We start from the raw sequence: 20,879 nt of genomic DNA, 5'->3' as shown, positions 1-20,879 counted from the left end.
CACGCTCTGAATAGCATTGGAGAGATCGTATCTCCCTGCCTGAGGCCTTTCTTTATTGGGATTTTGTTGCTTTCTATATGGAGGACTACGGTGGCTGTGGATGGGCTATAGAAATTTTTCAGTATTTTTAAATACGGCTCGTCTGCACCCTGATTCCGTAATGCCAGCATGACTGCTGATGTTTCGACTGAATCAAACGCTTTCTCGTAATCAGTGAAAGCTATATATAAAGGTTGGTTATATTCCCTACATTTCTCGATCACCTGATTGATAGTATGAATATGGTCTATTGTTGAGTAGCCTTTACGAAATCCTGCCTGGTTCTTTGGTTGACGGAAGTGTGAGGTGTTCCTGATTCTATTTGCAATTACCTTTGTAAATGCTTTGTAAGCAACGGACAGTAAGCTGAGAGGTCTATAATTTTTCTATTTATTGACGTCCCCTTTCTTGTGGATTAGGATTATGTCGCCGTTCTGCCAAGATTCCGGTAGGCTTGAAGTCATGAGGCATTGCGCATACAGGGTGGCCAGTTTTTCTAGAATAATCTGCCCACCATCCTTCAAGAAATCTGCTTTTACCTGATCCTACCCAGCTGTCTTTCCCCTTTGCATAGCTCCATAGGCTTTCTTTACTTCGTCCGGCGTTATTTGTGGGATTTCAAATTCCTCTAGACTATTCTCTCTTCCGTTACCGTCGTGGGTGCCACTGGTACTGTATGAATCTCTATAGAACTCCTAAGCCACTTGAACGATCTTATCCATATTCGTAATGATATTGCCGTCTTTGTCTCTTAACGCATACATCTGATTCTTGCCTATTTCTAGTTTCTTCTTCACTGTTTTTAGGCTTCCTCCGTTCCTGAGAGCATGTCCAATTCTATCCATATTATACTTCCTTATGTCAGCTGTCTTACGCTTGTTGATTGACTTGGTAAGTTCTGCCAGTAGTATTCTAGCTCTAGGGTTAGAGGCTTTCATACATTGGCGTTTCTTGGTCAGATCTTTCGTCTCCTGCGATAGCTTACTGGCATCCTGTCTAACGCAGTTACCACCCACTTCTATTGCACACTCCTTAATGATGTCCATAAGATTGTTGTTCATATCTTCAAGACTAAGGTCCCCTTCCTGAGTTTAAGCCGAATACCCGTTCTGTAGCTTGATCCGGAATTGCTCTATTTTCCCTCTTACCGCTAACTCATTGTTTGGTTACTCAGGTACCTGATTCTTCCATTCCCTCCTCAAGTGTTGGCTAATTCATGTTCTTACCATCCTGTGGTCACTGCAGCCGGAAAACCCTCGCCGGAAAACAGCCTTTGTTACACCTGATGCCTCTAGAAATTTAAAGAAATGGCGTTTGGGCTCTGTAATGCCCCTGTCACCTTCGGTCGTATGACTCTTCTTCGAGTTCTGAATGCCATAAGTCTTTCCTACCTAGATGATATTCTTCTTTATTCGGCCAACTTCGAGAGCCATCTTCATCGCTTTTCCACAGTTTTTGCCGTCTTCCGAAAGCCTGTCTACAGTTCAGCTCTGCTAAATGCCACTTCGGGCGACGTCACATCAAAATACTTGATCAGCTCGTCGACGCTGCCGGCATACAGCCTAATCCCGACAAAGTCCGTGCTGTAAAAGAATCCCCACTTCCACGCTCGTCGAGCGATGTTCGTAGGCTTATAAGACTACGTTCCTAGTTTCAACGCTTGATCGATAGCTTCGCGGACATCGCTCGCCCCTTGACGCGTCTTCTGAAGAAGGGCGTTTTCTTTTGTTCTTGGAGACCTGATTAGGCCACCGAATTTTCCGAACTGATTGCTAGACTAGCGAACCCACCCATTTTGGCTCAGTTTCACCCGACCGCCGAAACCGAAGTTCGTACAGATGCGTGTGATCATGGCATCGGCGTTATACTTTCCCAACTACAGAATGGCTTTTCGCGCGTTATTGCGTACGTTAGCCGACCCCTTTCTTGTTCTGAGAAGAAAAACCCCATAACCGAACGTGGATACCTCGCTCTCGTGCGAGTCATCGTGAACATTAGTTATAGCATAAACTAGAGTGTGTCAAGGAGAGACTGGAGAAGGAATAGTTTTTAAGCGTTATATAAATAATACCCCACGTGGACTTTTCCACAGGGGATTAGTGGTACACCCTATGCAGGGCAGGTAATGGTTCGTGTAGGCCACGTTCCGTCAAAGACGATCGTACAAGGTCACTTAGTGTCGAGAAAGTGGCTGTGAAATTTTCGATCATTTCTTTTCACTCTCCTCTAGATTGCTTTAATCCCATTCCCTATCCTTATAGAGAGTCGCATGCCAGTGGTTCTATACATGCTCGGGATAAAATCTTTGTCCAACAGAGAGCCTTTCTCTCTGTCCCTCTACATAGGCAAAAGCAGGAATTTTGAAAGCGCTTGCAGCCACAACAATGTATTCAATAAAAAAAGAGGTGACTTCGAAAACTCCTTGAAGCACCAACATATATCACATCAAAACAAAGAATATCGCTTGCGGCGGACTTGTGGAGCACGTGGCAACCTCTAATTGTGGCACTGACCTCTGAAGACCGAAGCTTTTCTCTGCGAGCCCATCCACGTTTGCGGTGCCGTGGGTCCTGCGTGGCAGTTCTCTTGCCGAATAGCTCAACAAGTGGCGAAATGGCAGAGGAGGGTGTGCACGACATTGCCGCCGCTCGGTTAATTGCACCGCCACCACGTGGCGCTAGCCTCCGTGCATCCTTGTACAGAAAAAACATTGATTCACATTGGAGGAAAAGAACAGGGAAGCGTAGAAGCAAGTATGCGGCCTTTGTGGTGAACAACACCACAACCAAGAACGTCAAGCTGAAAGTCAGAGAGGATGAAATAATCTCATGGGTGGCGGTAATGGCAAAGAAACCCGCCATGAGTAATTACATAAGAGGAAAAAACGAAATCAGAAAAGAAATAATTTATGATAACTCAAAGGGAAGCTCAGTACTTCTTGAAGCGAGATCAGGATACCTTCGAACGCGCACCTCTAAAGCGAAATATAAGAAGGAAGCAGCATGTGCTGGGGGTGCGATAAAGCTAGGGAAACGATGGAGCATTTTTTATTAGAATGTGAAGCCATCTGCCCAGTGGTCGATTTAGGAACCGTTGGCTTCCTGGAAGCCCTTGGGTTTAGCGAGAGCAGGACACAAAAAAGAGAGCAGGAAACACAAAACCCAACATTTGCTTTCAGTTCTGGTTTTTCAGCGGCGCAGTTTTTTTAAAGCCGCCTAGCACATAGTTTTATAGTCTCCCACAAAATGGCAGAAACACAAAACTCATGATTTGCTTGCGGTTCTGGTTTTCCAGTGGTTTTCGTGAAATATTATATTTTCTATTTTTCCTTCCTAAAACATAGCAGTGTCGTGTTCATTTAAGTCATCGCATTTATGAAGATTTTATTCATTGGACATCATAACTAGAAGCTTGCACATAGCTTTGTGTTATGGAAAAAAAAACTTTCGTGCTTTGTAGCCTGGAACCTGGGAGAAAAAAATGCCTATTCTTATTGCGTTCTTCTGGAAGGTCCGTACTTAATGGCACATACTCCAAGCGAATCAGGTCCACCTGGGCCACAATGCCACCCGGTGGCCAGTGCCATTCTTGTGCAACATTCGTGCAGAACAAAGGCTCTGCTAAGCTGAGTCGCTACCCGAACGTTAATTGTTTCTAAAGATTCATCCAAATAACAAATGCACCAACTAGGACAAGATGTGCAATGTGTGGAATAATTGCTACTGTTAATGTGTTCTCTACAACCATGTGGAATGAATCCGTAGGTGTGGCCGTAAAAAACCCATTTGAATAAATGTCCCGTGCTGTGTCTCCCCGGTCGCTCTACAGAGAAGCTACCTTGGCTAGCCGTCAGTATTTAGGATCAACATATGGCGTCACTCGATCGGTGCAGTTACTTTTAATGCGCAGCTTTCTTTGGCGAGTACCCCAGCAATTTGGCAGTTTGGCAATTTGGCAATTTGGCAAAATCGTGCAAGATCGTGTCTGTAACGCCAAAAAACTTGACGAATTTCCCAAATGAATACAGAGGTTTTTATAAAAAGGGTTGGGGTGGCCAACATGAAATTGGAAGTGGCATCAGCATAAATTTGGGCGTGATACAGGGATGGGCCAAGTTGAATTTGGTAGTGATATGGGAGTGGCCCAACCTAAATTTTGGGTGAAATGGTAATGCGCCAAGCTGACTTTTAGGCTGATATGGGGGTGGCCCAACCTAAATTTGAGGTGATATAGGGGTGGGTAAGCCTAAGTTTGGGGGACTGTGGGGGGTTGGCCAGCCTGGATTTGGGGATGATACGGGGGTGGGAGAAACTAAATTTTGGGGGGATGTGGGCGGTGAGCCATCCTAACCGCAGGGGTGAAATGGGGCTGGGCGAAGCTGAATCGGGGGTGATATGGGGATGAGCTAACCTAAATGTGGGAGTGATTTGCGGTGGGCCATCCTAAATTTGAGGTGATAGAGGGGTGGGCCAGGCTAACTTTGGGACTGATATGGGGATGGGCCAACCTGGATTTGGGGATGATATGGGAGTGCGCCAAGCTAAATTTTGGGGTGACATGGGGACGGGCTAACCTAGCCATGGGGGGGATGTGCCGCTGGGCCAAGCTGAATTGGGGGGTGATACATGGGTGGACTAACCTTAATTGGTGGCTGATTTGCGGTGGGCCATCTTAAATTTGAGGTGATCGAGGTGTGGGCCAGCGTTAGTTTAGGGCGGATATGGGGGTGGGCCAACCTCGATTTGCAGGTGGTATTGGAGTGGGCCAACCTAAATTTGGTGGTATTGTGGAGGCGGGCCAATCTGTATTTGGGGATGATATGGGGTTGGTGATACCTAAATGTGGGGGCAATCTCGGGGTCGGCCAGTCTGAATTTGGGGGCGATATGGGGGTGGGCCAACCTAAATTTTGGGGTGCCTCGACTCGGAATTTGGAGGACGATTTATGGAAATTTGGCCATTTGCAACACAGCAACTTTGTTTTGCGATGAGAGAGTCCAGGTGAGAGACAGGGTGGTTATGGAGACACGATATTTTCTGCAGTAACTTAGGAATGAATGAATGAATGAATGAATGAATGAATGAATGAATGAATGCCTTCATTTATTGAGAAAAAGGAGGAGCAAGCATCAGCGGAAGCACGTCTCAGCAGATTGGGAAAGAAGAGGGGGACAAAGAGGAAAAGCTGGGGCCCGGGTGGCAGGCGAAGTCGCAGCTTAGGGGCGAGAGAATATAAGCAAGAGTTGGCGAAACCAGTTGAATTCCAGTGTAGATGTGTGATGTGTCGAGCAAATGATTGAAGTCACCGCCCAGCATCCGTCCTTTGCGGCAGTATAAGCTCCCGCCGTTCTTGGTAACAAACCTTTACTGAAAACCAATCTTCGCAATTATTTATTCATCAACCATGCCTAGCCACGTATTCCTTAGTGGCAGGGTCTGTGGATTACAACTACGCTGTCCCGACAAGTTACGACCATAACGTGACGCTTGCGGTTACGGATGCCATACTCGTGACTCTTACTATACTGCTACTATACTGCGCGAATACTACAAACATAGGTTTACTGCACAAGTTAGTGAACATGCAGACATTTTAGAACCGCGTTTTCCGTCTTACATACGCTCAACGCAAGCACCATTGCAGCATGTTACGGTGAGCGTCCCTTCGAGACTGAGATGCGAACGTAAACATAAGAACGCGTTAGAAGATAGGGTCTTGGGCCTCGTGCAAAACATATCCAAGCCAACAATATGTTAACAATCATGCCGTCGTTTCTATGAAAAGAGGTTATGTATCTAAACTTCTGGAGTGACAGTCCAATCCGCCACCTACGGGAGCGCGTGAAGCCGCCAGGGGCCACATTGTTAGAGGAAAAGGAGCGCGGCCACAGTGCGCGTGGCTGCGGTATACGCGCGGCGCAACCTGTGCTTGCGTTCTGCGATGAAAAAATCAAATGAAACCCCTTTAGGAATTATATAAGTCCGCCATTGTGTGTCGCTGTTGTCAAAAATAAAATGTCATGGTGGTGGGTGCCTTGTGTTCTGTGTACAATATGTTGCGAGAACTGAAAAACAGTCGTTTCCTGTTTTCTTCATTCAGGAACTTGCCGCGTGCATCGGCACTGTGATGCCCTTTCGTCGATACGTGGTGCCGGCCCCTATTGACACAACGACTTGACCTCGAAATACATTATCGTTATGCCATTTCTTAAAAAAATCACTATTTTTGGAAATGAGCGTTTTTGGTTTTGAACCTACAAAACAAGAAAAGTATATTCAACGGTAGTTCTCATTTTTGTCCGGCATTTCAGTTCTAGCTGAAGAGAGTCGGTGAAAGCAATTTACAATAAAGCTAAGGAGACCCACAATCTGCGCGCAGCCGCAAGCCTACATGCGCTCCAATGAGAATAACCTGCCAAAGTTAAGGTCATGTGTCAGCTGGCGGCTCAAGCAATGTTTACTTTTTTTTCGTATCTGCATCCGTTCTGCCTGCGTCTGCGGCAAAAACGTGAAGTGGGAAGGCAGATAAACAGATATTGGTGGAGGCAGGTGGTAGCGTAATGGTTAGCGTGCCCATCTCACAAATGCAAGATGGTGCATTTGGGAGATGGGCTCGAATTCCGGTGATTTGTTTGTGAAGACAGCTTTCTGTGCGCTCTGGTCACTGCGAAGCTCAGAATGAGGCGGCAGCCTGACGACAACGGTCGCCGTCAACGTAACAGAATAAGCTGGCGTGCAAGGTCACACCTAAAGCCGAAAGCACATTCAGAGGAAATACACTATGCTCCTGTCGACAAAAAAAAGAAAGAAACGTGATTAGTAACGGGCGGTGTTGTTGAGGCTGTAGACGTATAACGTCTCCATAGACAAGACCACGCTCCAATCCCTGTGCTCAGCGCAAATATACATCGACAGCGTGTCAACTAGCGTGTAATTGATACTTCATTAAGGTCGTTGCGTGTTTGTGTTGTGTCTAGCAGGAGCGAGTAGTGTAAGAGATGACACTGGAGAGAAGGCGGTGAGCGAAGTCCGCGAAAAGTAATTGAGGATGATGATGTGTTGTGTTTTGTGGCGCAAGGGCCAGGTTTGGCCAAAGAGCGCCATGACACGTGGTAATGTTGACGACGTACTATGGATGATGTGACTTGGCTGTAAAGTAGCCTAAAATATTCGCTGTAAAGTGCGTAAAATCTATGGGCTATAAAATTATGGTGATGATTAATGACGAGTACTATGAACATTAAAATCCACCGTAGAAGGATGATGCAAAATATAAAATATATAAGATGGTAAAATTACTTGGAGCACTGCTGCCTCGCCAGAGCCCTTGAACCACAAGGGCCTAGAGGCATGTGCTATCCAAAATAATTATCACAGCGCCATCCTCTGAAGAGAGGAGACGCTATGAACGTATGGGGCTAACAACATGCAACACAACATCTTTCAGATAACTTAGGACTGCGTTGGTGTCAAATAGCGGTTCTGCGCCGAGTAACATTACTGGATGAAGGGGGATCTGCTGCCGGTATGCAATGGGAAAATGTTTCTTTCTTTCAGATTCGGCTTCCCGACACTCCAGTAGGACGTGGAGGACGGTCAGCCTCTCCCCGCATCTACTACAGGTTGGAGGCTCGTTTCCCGTGAGTAAAAAGTTATGTGTGCCAAAAGTGTGTCCTATTCTTAGACGGCAGAATAGGACATCTGTCCGGCGGGATTTTGTTACAGGAGGCCGGAAACTTAATTGTGGCTTTATTACATGCAGTTTATTATTTATTTCTTCGTCCCACATATGTTGCCAGTAGTTTCGTAGTTTCCTTCTTAAGAAAGGCTTCAGGTCTGTGACAGGGACCGAAGCAGTAGGATGAACTGCATGAAATGAAGTTGATGTGGACATCTGGCCGGCTAGAACGTTTCCCTCGATGCCCCTATGTCCAGGCACCCAGCATATAATCACATGTTGGTTAGATATATATGCTTTACACAGTGCGGAGTAGAGTTCATTAAATACTGGATTTTTGTGGTTACAAAAAGACATCAAGGCCTTAACAACACTGAGGGAGTCCGTATATATGACTGATTTCTGGAGTTGTGATTTATTTATATGCTTTACGGCCGACAGCAGTGCGTAGGCCTCAGCCGTAAAGATACTAGTTTCCGGGTGCAGTATGTCGGATTCCGAGAAGGATGGACCGACGGCTGCATAGGACACCCCCTCGCGCGATTTCGATGCGTCTGTATAGAACTCGGTGCAGGCATACTTGTACTGGAGTTCCCGGAAATGCATTTGGATTTCGATATCTGGAGCACGCTTTGTGACTTGCACAAAAGATATATCGCATTGTATGAGCTGCCACCCCCAAGGAGGTAGCAGCTTGGCTGGATGCATTAGGCGGAGCTCGAGGAGTGGGACATGCATTTGATCACTAAGCTCCCTCACACGCAGCGAGAAAGGCTGTCTTACGGAGGGACGATTATGAAAGAGTGTAGCATATGTCATATCGTTAATGGTATTAAAACACGGATGTTGAGGATAAGAGTGGACTTTCAGAAAATATGTTTGGCTGATGTATGTTCTCTGGATATAAAGTGACCACTCATTCGATTCTGCAAATAAACTTTGTATGGGACTCGTTCTGAAAGCTCCTGTGGCTAAACGGATACCTAGATGGTGAAGAGGGTCTAGCATCTTTAGCGCACTTGGAGCGGTATAATGATAGATCACGGCACCATAATCTAATCGTGAACGAATCAGGCTCTTATAGAGATTAATTAAGCACTTCCTGTCACTACCCCACGAAGTGTGGGATAGAAGTTTCATTAGGTTCATTGTTTTCAGACATTTTTCTTTAAGATGTTTAATGTGGGGACGAAAGTGAGTCTGTAGTCTAGTATAACACCTAGAAATTTGTGCTCTTTGTTTACGGGTATTTGTTGTCCACATAGTTCTAAGCAAGGATCTGGGATCATTCCTCTCTTGCTTGTAAAAAGAACGCAGGAGCTTTTGTTAGGATTGATCTTAAATCCATTCTTGTCTGCCCACATCGACACTTTGTTCAGGCCATGCTGTACCTGTCTCTCGCACACTGCGAGGTTACAAGATTTGAAAGCTATTTGTATGTCGTCCACGTAGACAGAATAAGAGATTGCCGATGGTAATGAAGCGCGAAGCGTGTTCATTTTCACGATGAAGAGTGTGCAGCTGAGCACGCCTCCTTGGGGTACTCCCGTTTCTTGCGTAAAAGGACGCGAAAGTACATTACCGACTTTTACGCGGAAGGTACGAGTGGACAGATAGCTTTCTATTAGGTTTAGCATATTACCATGGATGCTCATTTCTGACAAGTCTCTTAAGATTCCGTAACGCCACGTCGTATCGTATGCCTTCTCCATATCGAGGAATATGGATAAGAAGAATTGTTTGTGTACAAATGCGTCCCGGATATTTGCTTCTACATGTACAAGATGGTCAGTTGTGGAGCGCCCTTCTCGGAATCCGCACTGATAGGGATCAAGGATTTTGTTCACTTCAAGGAAAGGAATCAGTCGCCGATTAATCATTTTTTCAAACACCTTACAAATGCAACTCGTGAGGGCTATCGGGCAGTAACTTGCCACTGAGGAGGGGTCCTTGCCTTGTTTCAATACAGGGACCACAATGGCTTCCTTCCATACGGTTGGAAGGTACCCTGCATCCCAAATGGTGTTGAAAAGTGTGAGTAGTGTAACCTGCGTGTCATTGTGTAAGTTTTTCAGTATTTCGTACATGATTCTGTCAGATCCCGGTGCAGAGCTCTTGCATGAGCTCAAGGCAGCTCTCAACTCGGCAATACTGAAAGGGCAGTTGTACGATTCATTCTGTAAACATTTTCTTTTGAGTGGCTTAGATTCTTCTATTTGCTTATACTTCAGGAAGGATTTCGAATAATCTTTTGAACTTGACACACTCTCAAAGTGCTCCCCAAGTGAGTCTGCCTGATGTTGCAGCGTATCACCCTGTGTGTTTACCAGAGGGAGTGAATATGTTTCTCTCCCTCTAATTCTATTTACGCGGTTCCAGACTTTCGCCTCATCTGTAAACGAGTTGATGTTCGATAAAAACTTTTGCCAACTCTCTCTTCTGGCCTGTCGGCGGGTTCTCCTGCCTTGAGACTTAACTTTCTTAAAGTTAACAAGATTATCTGCAGTGGGCGAAGCACGTAGCAACCCCCACGCTTTGTTTTGATTCCTACGTGCGACTCTACATTTATCGTTCCACCACGGGACATGCCGTTTGCATGCCGAGCCACTTACTTCACGTATGCATTTAGATGCGGCATCTATAATGAAAGCTGTAAAGTAATCCACAGCAGCATCAATTTCTAACGAGGACATGTCATCCCATGATATGCTAATTAAGGTTCGGAATTTCTCCCAGTCGGCTGTATCGATTTTCCACCTAGGAGCCTGTGGTAGACATTCGTTTTCTTTATATGTTCTTAGTAGTATAGGGAAGTGGTCGCTCCCGTAAGGATTGTCGTTAACTTCCCATTCAAGTTCAGACAGTAGTGACGGGGAGACTAGGCTAAGATCTATTGAAGAGAATGTTCTGTTTGCAAGAGAATAGTATGTCGCTTCCTTCTTATTCAGAAGACAAGCACCAGAAGAGAAAAGGAACTGTTCAACAAGACGTCCTCGCGCATCTATACGAGGGTCGCCCCACAGGTAGTTGTGTGCATTGAAGTCGCCAAGAACCAGATAAGGTTCTGGCAATTCATCTATAAAGGATTGAAATTCATGTTTAGGTAATTTGTGATGTGGGGGTATATAAAGCGAGCAAATAGTGATGAGTTTGTTTAGCAGAACAGCTCGCTCCGCCTCTGCTTCAAGGGGCGTTCGTAGCTGTAAAGGTTGACATGCTATACTTTTATGAGTGACTATGGCAACACCGCCCGATGATGCGACGGCATCATCGCGATCTTTGCGAAACGTAACATACGTACGGAGAAAGTTTGTGTGTTTGGATTTTAAGTGTGTTTCGTGTAAACACAGCACTTTTGGATTATGTTTGTGGATGAGTTCTTGCAAATCATCAAGGTTTCTAAGAAGACCTCGGACCTTCCACTGAATTTGTGTATCCATATTTAAAGTAAATTGGTGCTGTGTTTACGGAAATGGGAGTGATGCCTTAGATTACAGAGCTCTTTCGAGGCCCTGTAACCGGGGTTTTGCTTTTTCTGAAGCGTTCGAGGGAGCCTCGCCGCTCCTTAGGCGCTTGGTGCGCCTTGAGGGTTGGTGTAGTGTCCATTGCCTCTAGTGAGGCGCGGGACACGTGCTCTTGCGAGTGAGATGTTGTCAGGGAGGGTGCCGCCTTGGAGCGCAAGATCCCTGCGCCCACCAGCCCGGAGGTTGATGGGGCACCCTGAGGAATTTGGCTGCGCCGGCTGTTGCCAGCGCTAGAAGGGGCGGGGGTGGGTGGGGCAGCCTCGGCTGCGCCCACCTTCGGGGTCGGTGGCCCCGTCTGCTGGGTAGACGGAGCAGCGCTAGCTGCAGCCGCCGCGGGGGCAGATGGCGTAACTGCCGACTCACGGCTTGTGGGTTGGACAGCCGCCGGAGGCCGTTGTGACGCTGCCCCTTGATGCGCCACTTCGGCAAAGCTGGCCTTAGGAGGGTATGCAACCCGCCTGCGTGCCTCTTTGAATGATATGTTTTCTTTTACTTTGATTGTTACTATTTCTTTATCTTTCTTCCAAGACGGGCATGACCGCGAGTATGCGGCATGCTCGCCATCACAATTTACACAGTGGAAAGAATTCTCACAAGCTTCAGAGGAGTGTTCATGCGCGCTGCATTTCGCACAAGTTTGGCGACCTCGGCAGCTCTGCGAACTGTGGCCAAAACGCTGGCACTTGAAACATCGGAGGGGGATTTGGCACGTATGGTCTTACACGGAGCTTGATGTACCCGGCCTCGATTGACTCGGGCAGGACACTTGCATTGAAGGTGAGTATTAGGTGTTTGGTCGCAAGTTCTCTGCCATCTCGCCTCATCTTAATTCTTTTGACATTTATAACATTTTGTTCACTGAAGCCCTCCAAGAGCTCAGCCTCAGTGAGCTCCAGCAAATCATCGTCCGACACAAGGCCGCGGGAGGTATTCATTGTGCGGTGCGGGGTTACTACTACTTGGGTCTCCCCAAATGATGCTAGCTGAGGCAGTTTCTCAAATTGCTTCTGATCGCGGAGCTCCAAGAGGAGGTCACCGCTAGCCATCCTCGACACCTTATATCCTGGACCAAAAACTTTGGTAAGAGACTTAGGTACAAGGAACGGGGAGATTGTTCGCACTTGTTTAGCTGGTTTTTCTGAGTGGATGACATGAAAACGAGGAAAATTGTGGACTTGTCGTCCGAAAAACTGAAAAATTTCTTCGGTGCGCCCTCGTTTCTGAGGGCGATCAGGTAGTTTAGGAAAAGCATGTTCCATAAGTAATGTTGGGTTTTCGCCCGCGATGCCGACCACCCACCATGGAGCCCAACAGGGGGTCGTGACAGAAGTTCCTGCTAGAGAAACCCTGCCAACGCCAGCCGTACATCGCTGCTATAACCAAATACAGCATAACCAAGGCTGGCTAGCTACACAAGGTTAACCCTTGTCGCCGGGAAACTAGGAAGTGAGGAGAAGTGATGAGAAGACAGGAAAGATGAAAAAGGCGAGAGAGAAAGACGAAGATTGGAGAGGAGGACAGGAAAAGGCGACTGCCGATTTCCCCCGGGTGGGTCAGTCCGGGGGTGCCGTCTACGTGAAGCCGAGGCCAAAGGGGTGTGTTACCGCCGCCGAAGGGCCATAAAGGTCCAAACACCCGGCATTGGCTCAACCCCCAGGATCCCCTTTTCCCCGGACACGGCTAAGCCGCGCACGGCTACACGCGGGAGGGTCCAACCCTCGTGTGCTCGGGTACGTGGTGTCGCAACACACCAAACGCCTGCTGACGCAGACGCCCCTGCGGGGGAAGTAATTGAGGATATCGCTATTGAACGTCGACGCCATGTTGAATAAAGCCTGCGACTTCAGTTGCTCAGCCGCCAGAAAGGCTTGAGTGGTAGCATACCGCTGGGCGTATTTGGTAACCACAGCGATAAACACACACTTTGCGGAAGTAAACAGAGGAAAGGGACGTAATGAGTTGGCCACCCTTTTCGAGCTCTGGCATAGTTTGAAAAATGAATGTGGTGAAGTATGACGCACAAAATTGTATATGTTAACCCAAATGAATCAGCGTGGTCGTACCTGCGCGACATGCCATGGTGGCTTGCCACCGGGACATCATGAAGTTGCCGCGATGAGAGTTTTCATTGGGTACGTGAGAATAAAAACAAGCACATCAGAGACGTCCGAGGAACATTTCTAGGGTTCAAGAGCACATTGTCCCCCTCCCAAAAAAAAATCACGAATATAAGCTTACGAATAGGGACATCATAAGATCGAGCACTACGGCGCTTGTTGACCTTGTTTAAGATGACGTCAGCATTTCATTCAGCGTTTATTTCTGAGAAAATTAGATGAAGTTCCGGTTATTTGCATCACAACGGCAGGTGTAATCAGGTAAACATTGACAGCATTTCATTAGCGAGTGCCTGTCTACTCTGTGGAGATTGTTTATTTATTTATTTATTTATTTATTTAATATACTTTCAGGGCCCAAAGGAACTACAGAAAGGAGTGGGGAAGAAATGGCAAGGCGTGCAGCAAACAAACAAACAATAATATTACAAGGCGTCTTGTAAAGCGATCTTGAACTGGTGGTCATCAGCTATGCTGGCGATTGTGGAGGGAAGGTGGTTCCATGCGACACTTGTTCTAGGAACAAAAGAGACATTACACAATTTTGTGCGACAAGAAGGTAGCCCCACCTTGAAGCGATGATCGGTCCTTGAAGATATGTAATGGGGTTGATGAAACAAAACGTCCTTCATCTCATTGTTATAATAATAGATTTTATGAAAAAGGTTAAGGCGAGATGACTTTCGACGCAACGAAAGGTCAGGCAAGTTTAGGGTTTTCTTCATAGATGTGACACTGGAATGACGTGAATAATTCGACAAGATGAAACGTGTGCCGCGATTCTGAATGGCTTCAAGAGTTTGAACGAGTGTAGTCTGAGTAGGATCCCATATGGCGCATGCGTACTCTAATTTAGAACGTACCAAGGTTTTGTAAAGTGTTAACTTCAGGGACGATGGGGCATCAAAAAAGTTTTGACGCAGATAATCAAGCATGCGATTGGCGTTGTTAGTTACATATTCTACATGCGTATTCCACGATAGATTAGAAGAAATGTGAACACCAAGGTATTTATAGCTGTTAACAGATGGTAATGGAATATTATTGAGGCAGTGAGTACGCGGACAATGATTAGTGCTGTGACGAGAAACCTGCATACTTTTACATTTAGTTGTATTAAGTGTCATGAGCCATTGACTGCACCATTCAAATACCCTATCTAGATCACGTTTCAGATTGAGATAATCGTCATGGTTAGTAATTTTCTGGTAAACCACGCAGTCATCTGCAAACAGTCGGACAGTTGAGGAAGAAAGGCAAGTAGGAAGATCATTAATATAAATCAAGAAGAGCAGAGGGCCCAAAACGGACCCTTGCGGGACACCAGATGTTACGGCAGAATTACGTGAAGAGAAGTCGTTAGCCGTCACATACTGACTACGGTTAGAAAGAAATTCCTTAATCCATGCAAGCACATTGGGGTCTATGTTAAGTTGATTAAGCTTGAAGATAAGTAGATCGTGTGAGACGGAGTCAAATGCTTTAGCAAAATCTAAATATATGCAATCAGTATCAAAGTCATGATCCGCGTTAATAAATAAGTCTTTAGTAAAACATAACAATCGCGTTTCGCACGAAACTGCTTTACGGAATCCATGCTGATAAATGCTGAAGAAGGAATTGGACTCAAGGAATTCAATGAGGTGCGAGTATATTATATGCTCTAGGATTTTTACTGGAATGGATGTTAATGATATGGGGCCATAATTATTGGGGGAATGTACATCACCAGATTTATGCACAGGGACCACCTTCCCTATCTTCCAATCAGAGGGCAGTGTAGACATCTGTAATGACTGTTGAAAAAGCTTTGACAATATCAGTGCAGAATAAACTTGCGTACACTTCAGCATTTTTGATGAAATACAATCTGGACCGGCCGACGAAGACACCTTTAAGTTGACAATCAGCCTTTCGACACCAACTGCATCAATAGCGATATAATCCATTATGTATGACAATGACAACAAACACAGAAAGCTTTGCTTACATCGATTCGCACATACATGGGGCCAGCATAATTTTTGCTGTCAATTTAAATGCTTAAGAATGGCGCTCATTAACGCATTATTTCCATTCATAGTGAGAAAAATGGGCCGTCGTATCCACAGTAGAATTGATTTAAATGGCTTTAATCCCATGGACATTATATCTTTGCCAACTTCCGTGGGATTGGAGTCGTCAAAGTGGGATACAGTTGACAGGAAAATCAAGAGGTTGATGAACGGCAAGAAGGCGGAAGCTTGCACAGGACCTCAGGGATGTTAAATGGCTTTTTGAGCAGCTTGGTCAGGGGGCCACGCAATGGTTTCCACGTCTATTAAAAATCCTCAAACATATGAACAGAGGCCGACAAAAATGCGGGCATTTTGGGAAAGGTGAAACCGCTGGAAATTTCAGGACAGCATTAGCCTAAATATAAAAGATGAATTAAAAATAACAAACCATACCGTTGACAGGGTGGCCAAATTTTGACACATTTAAATCGGCTGTTGAATCAGTTCAGCTGAAACGCAATGGTGCGAAATAAGGCGAGAATGTCGGCGAGTGTTGAACAAAGGTGAAATAGGTCCTGTGGCCGAAGCCAGCGCTCGGCAGCTGTCAAGCGACTGCACGTATTAGCGAGATGCCTCGTCGTCAGTAGTTACAATATGATTCGGGTCTGAAATATTGGACGCGGACTCTACCGCATTGAATACAGTGCATTCTACGGTGTCCTTCTTGGACAGATGGTACCCATGCTCACTCAATGAGGATGCGAACAAATTGTCTCCCGTGCCGGCTGTCACCTTCCTCCTACTGCCAACATTCCTTCCCCCCCGTAGTTGCTTAGCCTTTATTGGGTTCGGCTGCTAATCACGTGGTCCCGGGATCGAATGCCAACCACGGCAGCCGTATTTCAATGGGCGTGAAATGCGAAAACCCGCGTACTTAGGGCTAGGCGCACGTTAAAAATCCCAAGTGGTCTAAATTATTCCCGAATCTTCCACTACGGCGTGCCTCATAATCAAATCCTGGTTTTGGCAAGTAAAGCCTCATAATATGTTATGTAACATTCGTTAAGGATGTCCTGGGCAGTCGCACAACTCTTGAATATAATTAAGTGTAGGAGATGCGCGTGAGGTCTTTGAATATGCCATCATCGTCATCATCAGCCCTGTTACGCCCACTGCAGGGCAAAGGCCTCTCCAATTCTTCTCCAACAACCCCGGTCATCTACTAATTGTGGCCATGTAGTCCCTGCAAACTTCGTAATCTCATTCGCCCACCTAACTTTCTGCCGCCCCCCCCCCCCGCTACGCCTCCCTTTCCTTGGAATGCAGTCCGTGTATAATAACTGTGTCTTACCAGTACTCACCTACGGGGCAGAAACTTGCAGGCTTACGAAACGGATTCTACTTAAATTGAGGACGACCCAACGAGCTATTGAAATAAGAATGATGGGTGTAACGTTAAGGTATAAGAAAAGAGAAGATTGGGTGAGGGAACAAACGCGAGTTAATGACATCTTAGTTGAAATCAAGAAAAAGAAACGGGGGGGGGGGGACATGGGCAGGACGTGTAATGAGGAGGGAAGATAACCGATGGTCATTGAGGGTTGAATATGTGGATAGCCTTTATGGCGTTCGATAGCTGCTAGTCTACATTGCGGCTATATAATAAAGGCGGAATGGCAACATGGTAGAGAATGTGGAGAACATACAAATCCCGCATATATTACTGCACAATAATTTTAAATAGCGTTCTTGCTTCACGCACGTGGATAACCGCCATAGGAGACTACTTTGGAAACTAACTGCAAGTACTGTATATTTCGTACCCAAGGGTGTACCTGGCCTGGTGGCCAGTAAATGTGTCCTAATATTGCGAGCAGCTTCGGCCATACAATGCTAACGGATGACGACACAGACTGAAGTGACTAGCGCAAGAGTGGACAGGGGACACTACAGACGCTACAAAGACAAGCGCCCAGTTGGAAGTTTGAGCTTATCCTTGTCGCCTCATTAGTGTCCCGTGTCCACTCTTGCGCTCGTCACTTTAGCATGGAATACCAACTAGCCCGGTCTCACACCTTGCGACGAAGCAGGGTCAGTTTGCTCAACTCTTGTTTCGTGACTTTTGTGTCAAGGTGAAAAACCAACATATCCATGTATATGTCTTAATATTTAAGCACATCTAGATTTGCAGCTGCGGCGGTAGCCTATGAGTGCGCATTGCAGAGTCGCTAGCGAAATAATTGTGTGCACTTTAACGAATTCGATAGGGGAAAATCAAAATCCGTCCACGACGGCGTCTCTAGTAGGTTCTGTGCGACGCACGGACTTTAACAATGTGTGCCAACTAAAGAAAGGCTGCCCCGAAGTGCTTCTGACGGTTAGGCTAGCTTCTTTACTCCGTTGAATAAAAAAAAAGAAAAAGAAAAGGAAAAAAAAGAAAAAAAGAACCGCATCAAAAGGCCAGAATCAACAATTGCTCGTCGCGAGTAAACGCTGGATGACGAGTCATTTGCAGGCGACGAGCGAATACGCTTGATCAAGAATACTGATAAGGCCGGTGGGACAAGCATTGTGGGGAAATTCAATGCGCAGGAATAGCTTTTACTTTTTCATCTTTTGTTTGGTTGACATCATCAAGCGTCACCGCGGGAAGTTTGAAAAGTCTAAGGTGAGTACGTCACGTAGTGGCATTCACGCGACCTAAACCCTTGTGTCCAGAAAAGCTAGATACGGTTGACTTCTTGTTCACTAATGCAATGGGAATGTTCCAACTCATTTGTCGATTAGCAGGTTCCACGAAAGACTCAATTTATTTATGATCAATGCCATACAGGCAGGATGTCCGTGTTTCTAAATCGATGTGTGTATGCCGAACGTGCATATAAGAAAGGCTACCGTTACACCAGACGCGTTCGCACTGGACTCGCCCGCTGGGCTTCGTCCGCGAGGGGAGCCATGTTACAGTGCGTCAAAGGCAGTGCAGCAGCCGCATCAGCAGCAACAGGAACATTAAGAGGGCAGCGAAAAAGAGAAGGACGTCGTAGAGTAGCGGCAGCCACTTGCGAATGCGATAAGAGTTGACAACGTTAGTAAGACAATGACTTCGGGTCTTGCCAGACCACCCCATGTCCGCAGCGTAGGCAGTTTCTGACGAGATTTTTGGAGGTGAGCAGCGTTCCCTTCGACAGTTGACATTAAAGAGAGACAACCTGGATTGCGCTGACGTCAATTAATTGTCGCTGCTGCAGATTCTTGAAAATGTCATCTTTGTGCTAGCGTTTTCTCTGACAAACGTGCTTCGTTACATATTCGTTTTTCACTGAGCAATATGCGTGCCCTTTCCACGGAGCGTCAAAGTCCAAGGAAAGCGTTCGCGGCGGTGCGCGTTGTCTCTTGATATAAAAGCTGTCGTTTCTTTCTCTCCTGTTCTTTCTTATATTTTGAATTCTTTCTCATCAGTGGGCGAACACTTTCTCGATGCCATTCGCATTACAGTCTCCGCGATAGCCTCTTGCTCTTTCGCTGCCTTGAATGGTAGTCGTTCACTTCCTACGCTTCTGCGTGGATATGCTTATTGTCAGACTCGGCGAAATGTCTACGCACCGGCTAAATAGAATCTCGTAAAAGAGTTTCGAGAACTTGTAGGGAAAAAAATCAGACAAACCAAGTAGCCTTCTCTGTGCACTGTGTCTGGGTGTCTTTAGTGTCATGCGTTGCGAATATTAAAACGGGAAATTGCAAGTAACTGAGGGTGCCTTGCCTAAACCCGTGGTGCCGCTATGTCGCATGCTCCGCTCTGCTGTTCCGAACACGTCGTTGCGATCCTATTCCACCAGCAAGTCATGTTTCCCAGAATGAGAATTTGTTGACCTCGATATTCCGCTCACCTTGTAGCGACTTGCGCTGCGCAGCTGTTGAAAAAAAAATGGAGGAATTGCTGGTGATTGCTTAGATGTATAAATCAAACGTTTTTCCATTCTAAAAAGAAAAAAAAGTGCAGTGATTACTCTGCACATAAGGGATCTTTAGAATTGATCTTGTGCGCCAAAGGTCAGGGGATGCATAGCAACGAATTTACAAGAGAGCCCAGAACTGGCACAAAGGTGTGGGGGTGTACACGTGGGGGGGGGGGGGGTACGCCGTTTAGCCCTGCGTACGTGCCTGACAAACACACATATATCTAGCAATGACACCACAGACAAAATTGGGCATATTACTTGTAGTCCTAAATTGAACTAAAGAGTGGATAAATAAAAGGAAATGAAAGTGGCTGAAGAAACAACTGGCAGTAGATGGGATACGAAGGCACGTGCTGGCATTACGCGTGCGATGCTCTTACATATCGGGCTACCACGGCGCCGTATTCACGTGCACTTTGTGGGGTACCTACGTTTTACATATCTGCGCTAATCCTGTGAACGTTAGCCAGCGCCACCAGTGAAGGCCTTGGCGGCAGATCGTGGAACATAGTTTCTGCCTAAGGCGCAACGTCTAGGTGAGGCATATTTTTTTTTTTGGAGGGGGGGGGGGTTGAAGGCATTTGGGCAATAAACCTACGCATGCAATCAAAAGGCATCAAAGCTGCCGGACTGAAGTTCCTCACTGTGTAGTGAATGGGAGGAAAGATATCCGAGGGCGGCATTTTTTATTCCTGATATCATAAGAAGCTAACAATGACAACAAAAACTGAAAGAATTCAGTTAAGGACATCAAGTACTTTTCTCTATGCTTTCCTTGATGTCATTGCTTGTTGGATGTTTTGTCACGATCCCGTCAAATACGGGAAATGCTAGACTACTAGTGTCACAAGTAGCTACAACCGCAATTTACTGCCCATATAAACGCGGTCTTGTTATCACCTGGAATGCGGGAGAGGCACGTCTTGGGTGGAAGGGCAACGTCCTGCTGCTACGAGCGCGGTAACTTGCTTTCTTGGAATGCGTGGGGGATGGAAGCGTTTCGCACAGCGTCACTAGTATAGCTGCTAGTAGGCTAGGCGTGCAGGAAACCATGCGTGCCGACAAACGCAACCTCGAAAGCGGTGGGAGTGACACAAGAGAAGCCATTGATAGGCGCCAACTTCCGCGCCGATCTCTAACCGTCGCAGGCTCTGCGCAGACTGCGGCCGACTCTCTAGTTATCTCGCTCGCCCCGACGTGCTTATACAGCACTTTTCTCCGAAAGGAACGCGCTCCTTACGTCACATTGTAGGTATAGCTATCCAAATCGATTTGGGGGTCCCTTCCGGCCCCCCTGAACACCTGCAGTGAACGGAGAAAGAACTTGGTCTCACGTACGCGTATACTCGTAGTTATTAACGCGATAGCGTTAAGGAGCTCGTGTCGCAGAAAAGCCGGTGTCGTCGGTGTCGGCGTCCGCGGCGTTGGCCGTGAGCGATAAGTCACGGCAGGCACTTTATAAATAAAAATTGGAGGACGCTTAAGCTTCGCCTTCAAGAGTGGAACGCGACAGCGTTCCCGTCGACCCGCCAAGGGGTGTAAGACAATGGGCTACGGCGCAGCGAC

General features: G+C 46.5%; 1 protein-coding gene across 13 annotated transcripts in view; it reads right to left on the bottom strand.

Moving 5' to 3' along the window:
• The window catches only part of LOC142587551 (glucoside xylosyltransferase 1-like), a 106,770-nt gene that overhangs the window by 59,158 nt on the left and 26,733 nt on the right, over nt 1-20,879 (bottom strand). For 2 of the 13 annotated variants that reach the window (XM_075698642.1, XM_075698641.1), the window contains exon 3: nt 13,927-14,092. The exons of 10 other annotated variants lie outside the window; for them this stretch is intronic. In XM_075698642.1, the coding sequence (XP_075554757.1) occupies nt 13,927-14,082 (156 nt within the window). In that variant the 5' untranslated portion in view covers nt 14,083-14,092. Of the gene's footprint in view, nt 1-13,926; nt 14,093-19,241; nt 19,266-20,879 lie in introns of all 13 variants that reach the window. One more of the 13 variants, XM_075698650.1, reaches the window with a different exon arrangement.

The sequence above is a fragment of the Dermacentor variabilis genome, chromosome 7, assembly GCF_050947875.1.
Source record: "Dermacentor variabilis isolate Ectoservices chromosome 7, ASM5094787v1, whole genome shotgun sequence".
Taxonomy (NCBI): Eukaryota; Metazoa; Arthropoda; class Arachnida; order Ixodida; family Ixodidae; genus Dermacentor; species Dermacentor variabilis.
This window is presented reverse-complemented; position numbering and strand designations above follow the sequence as displayed.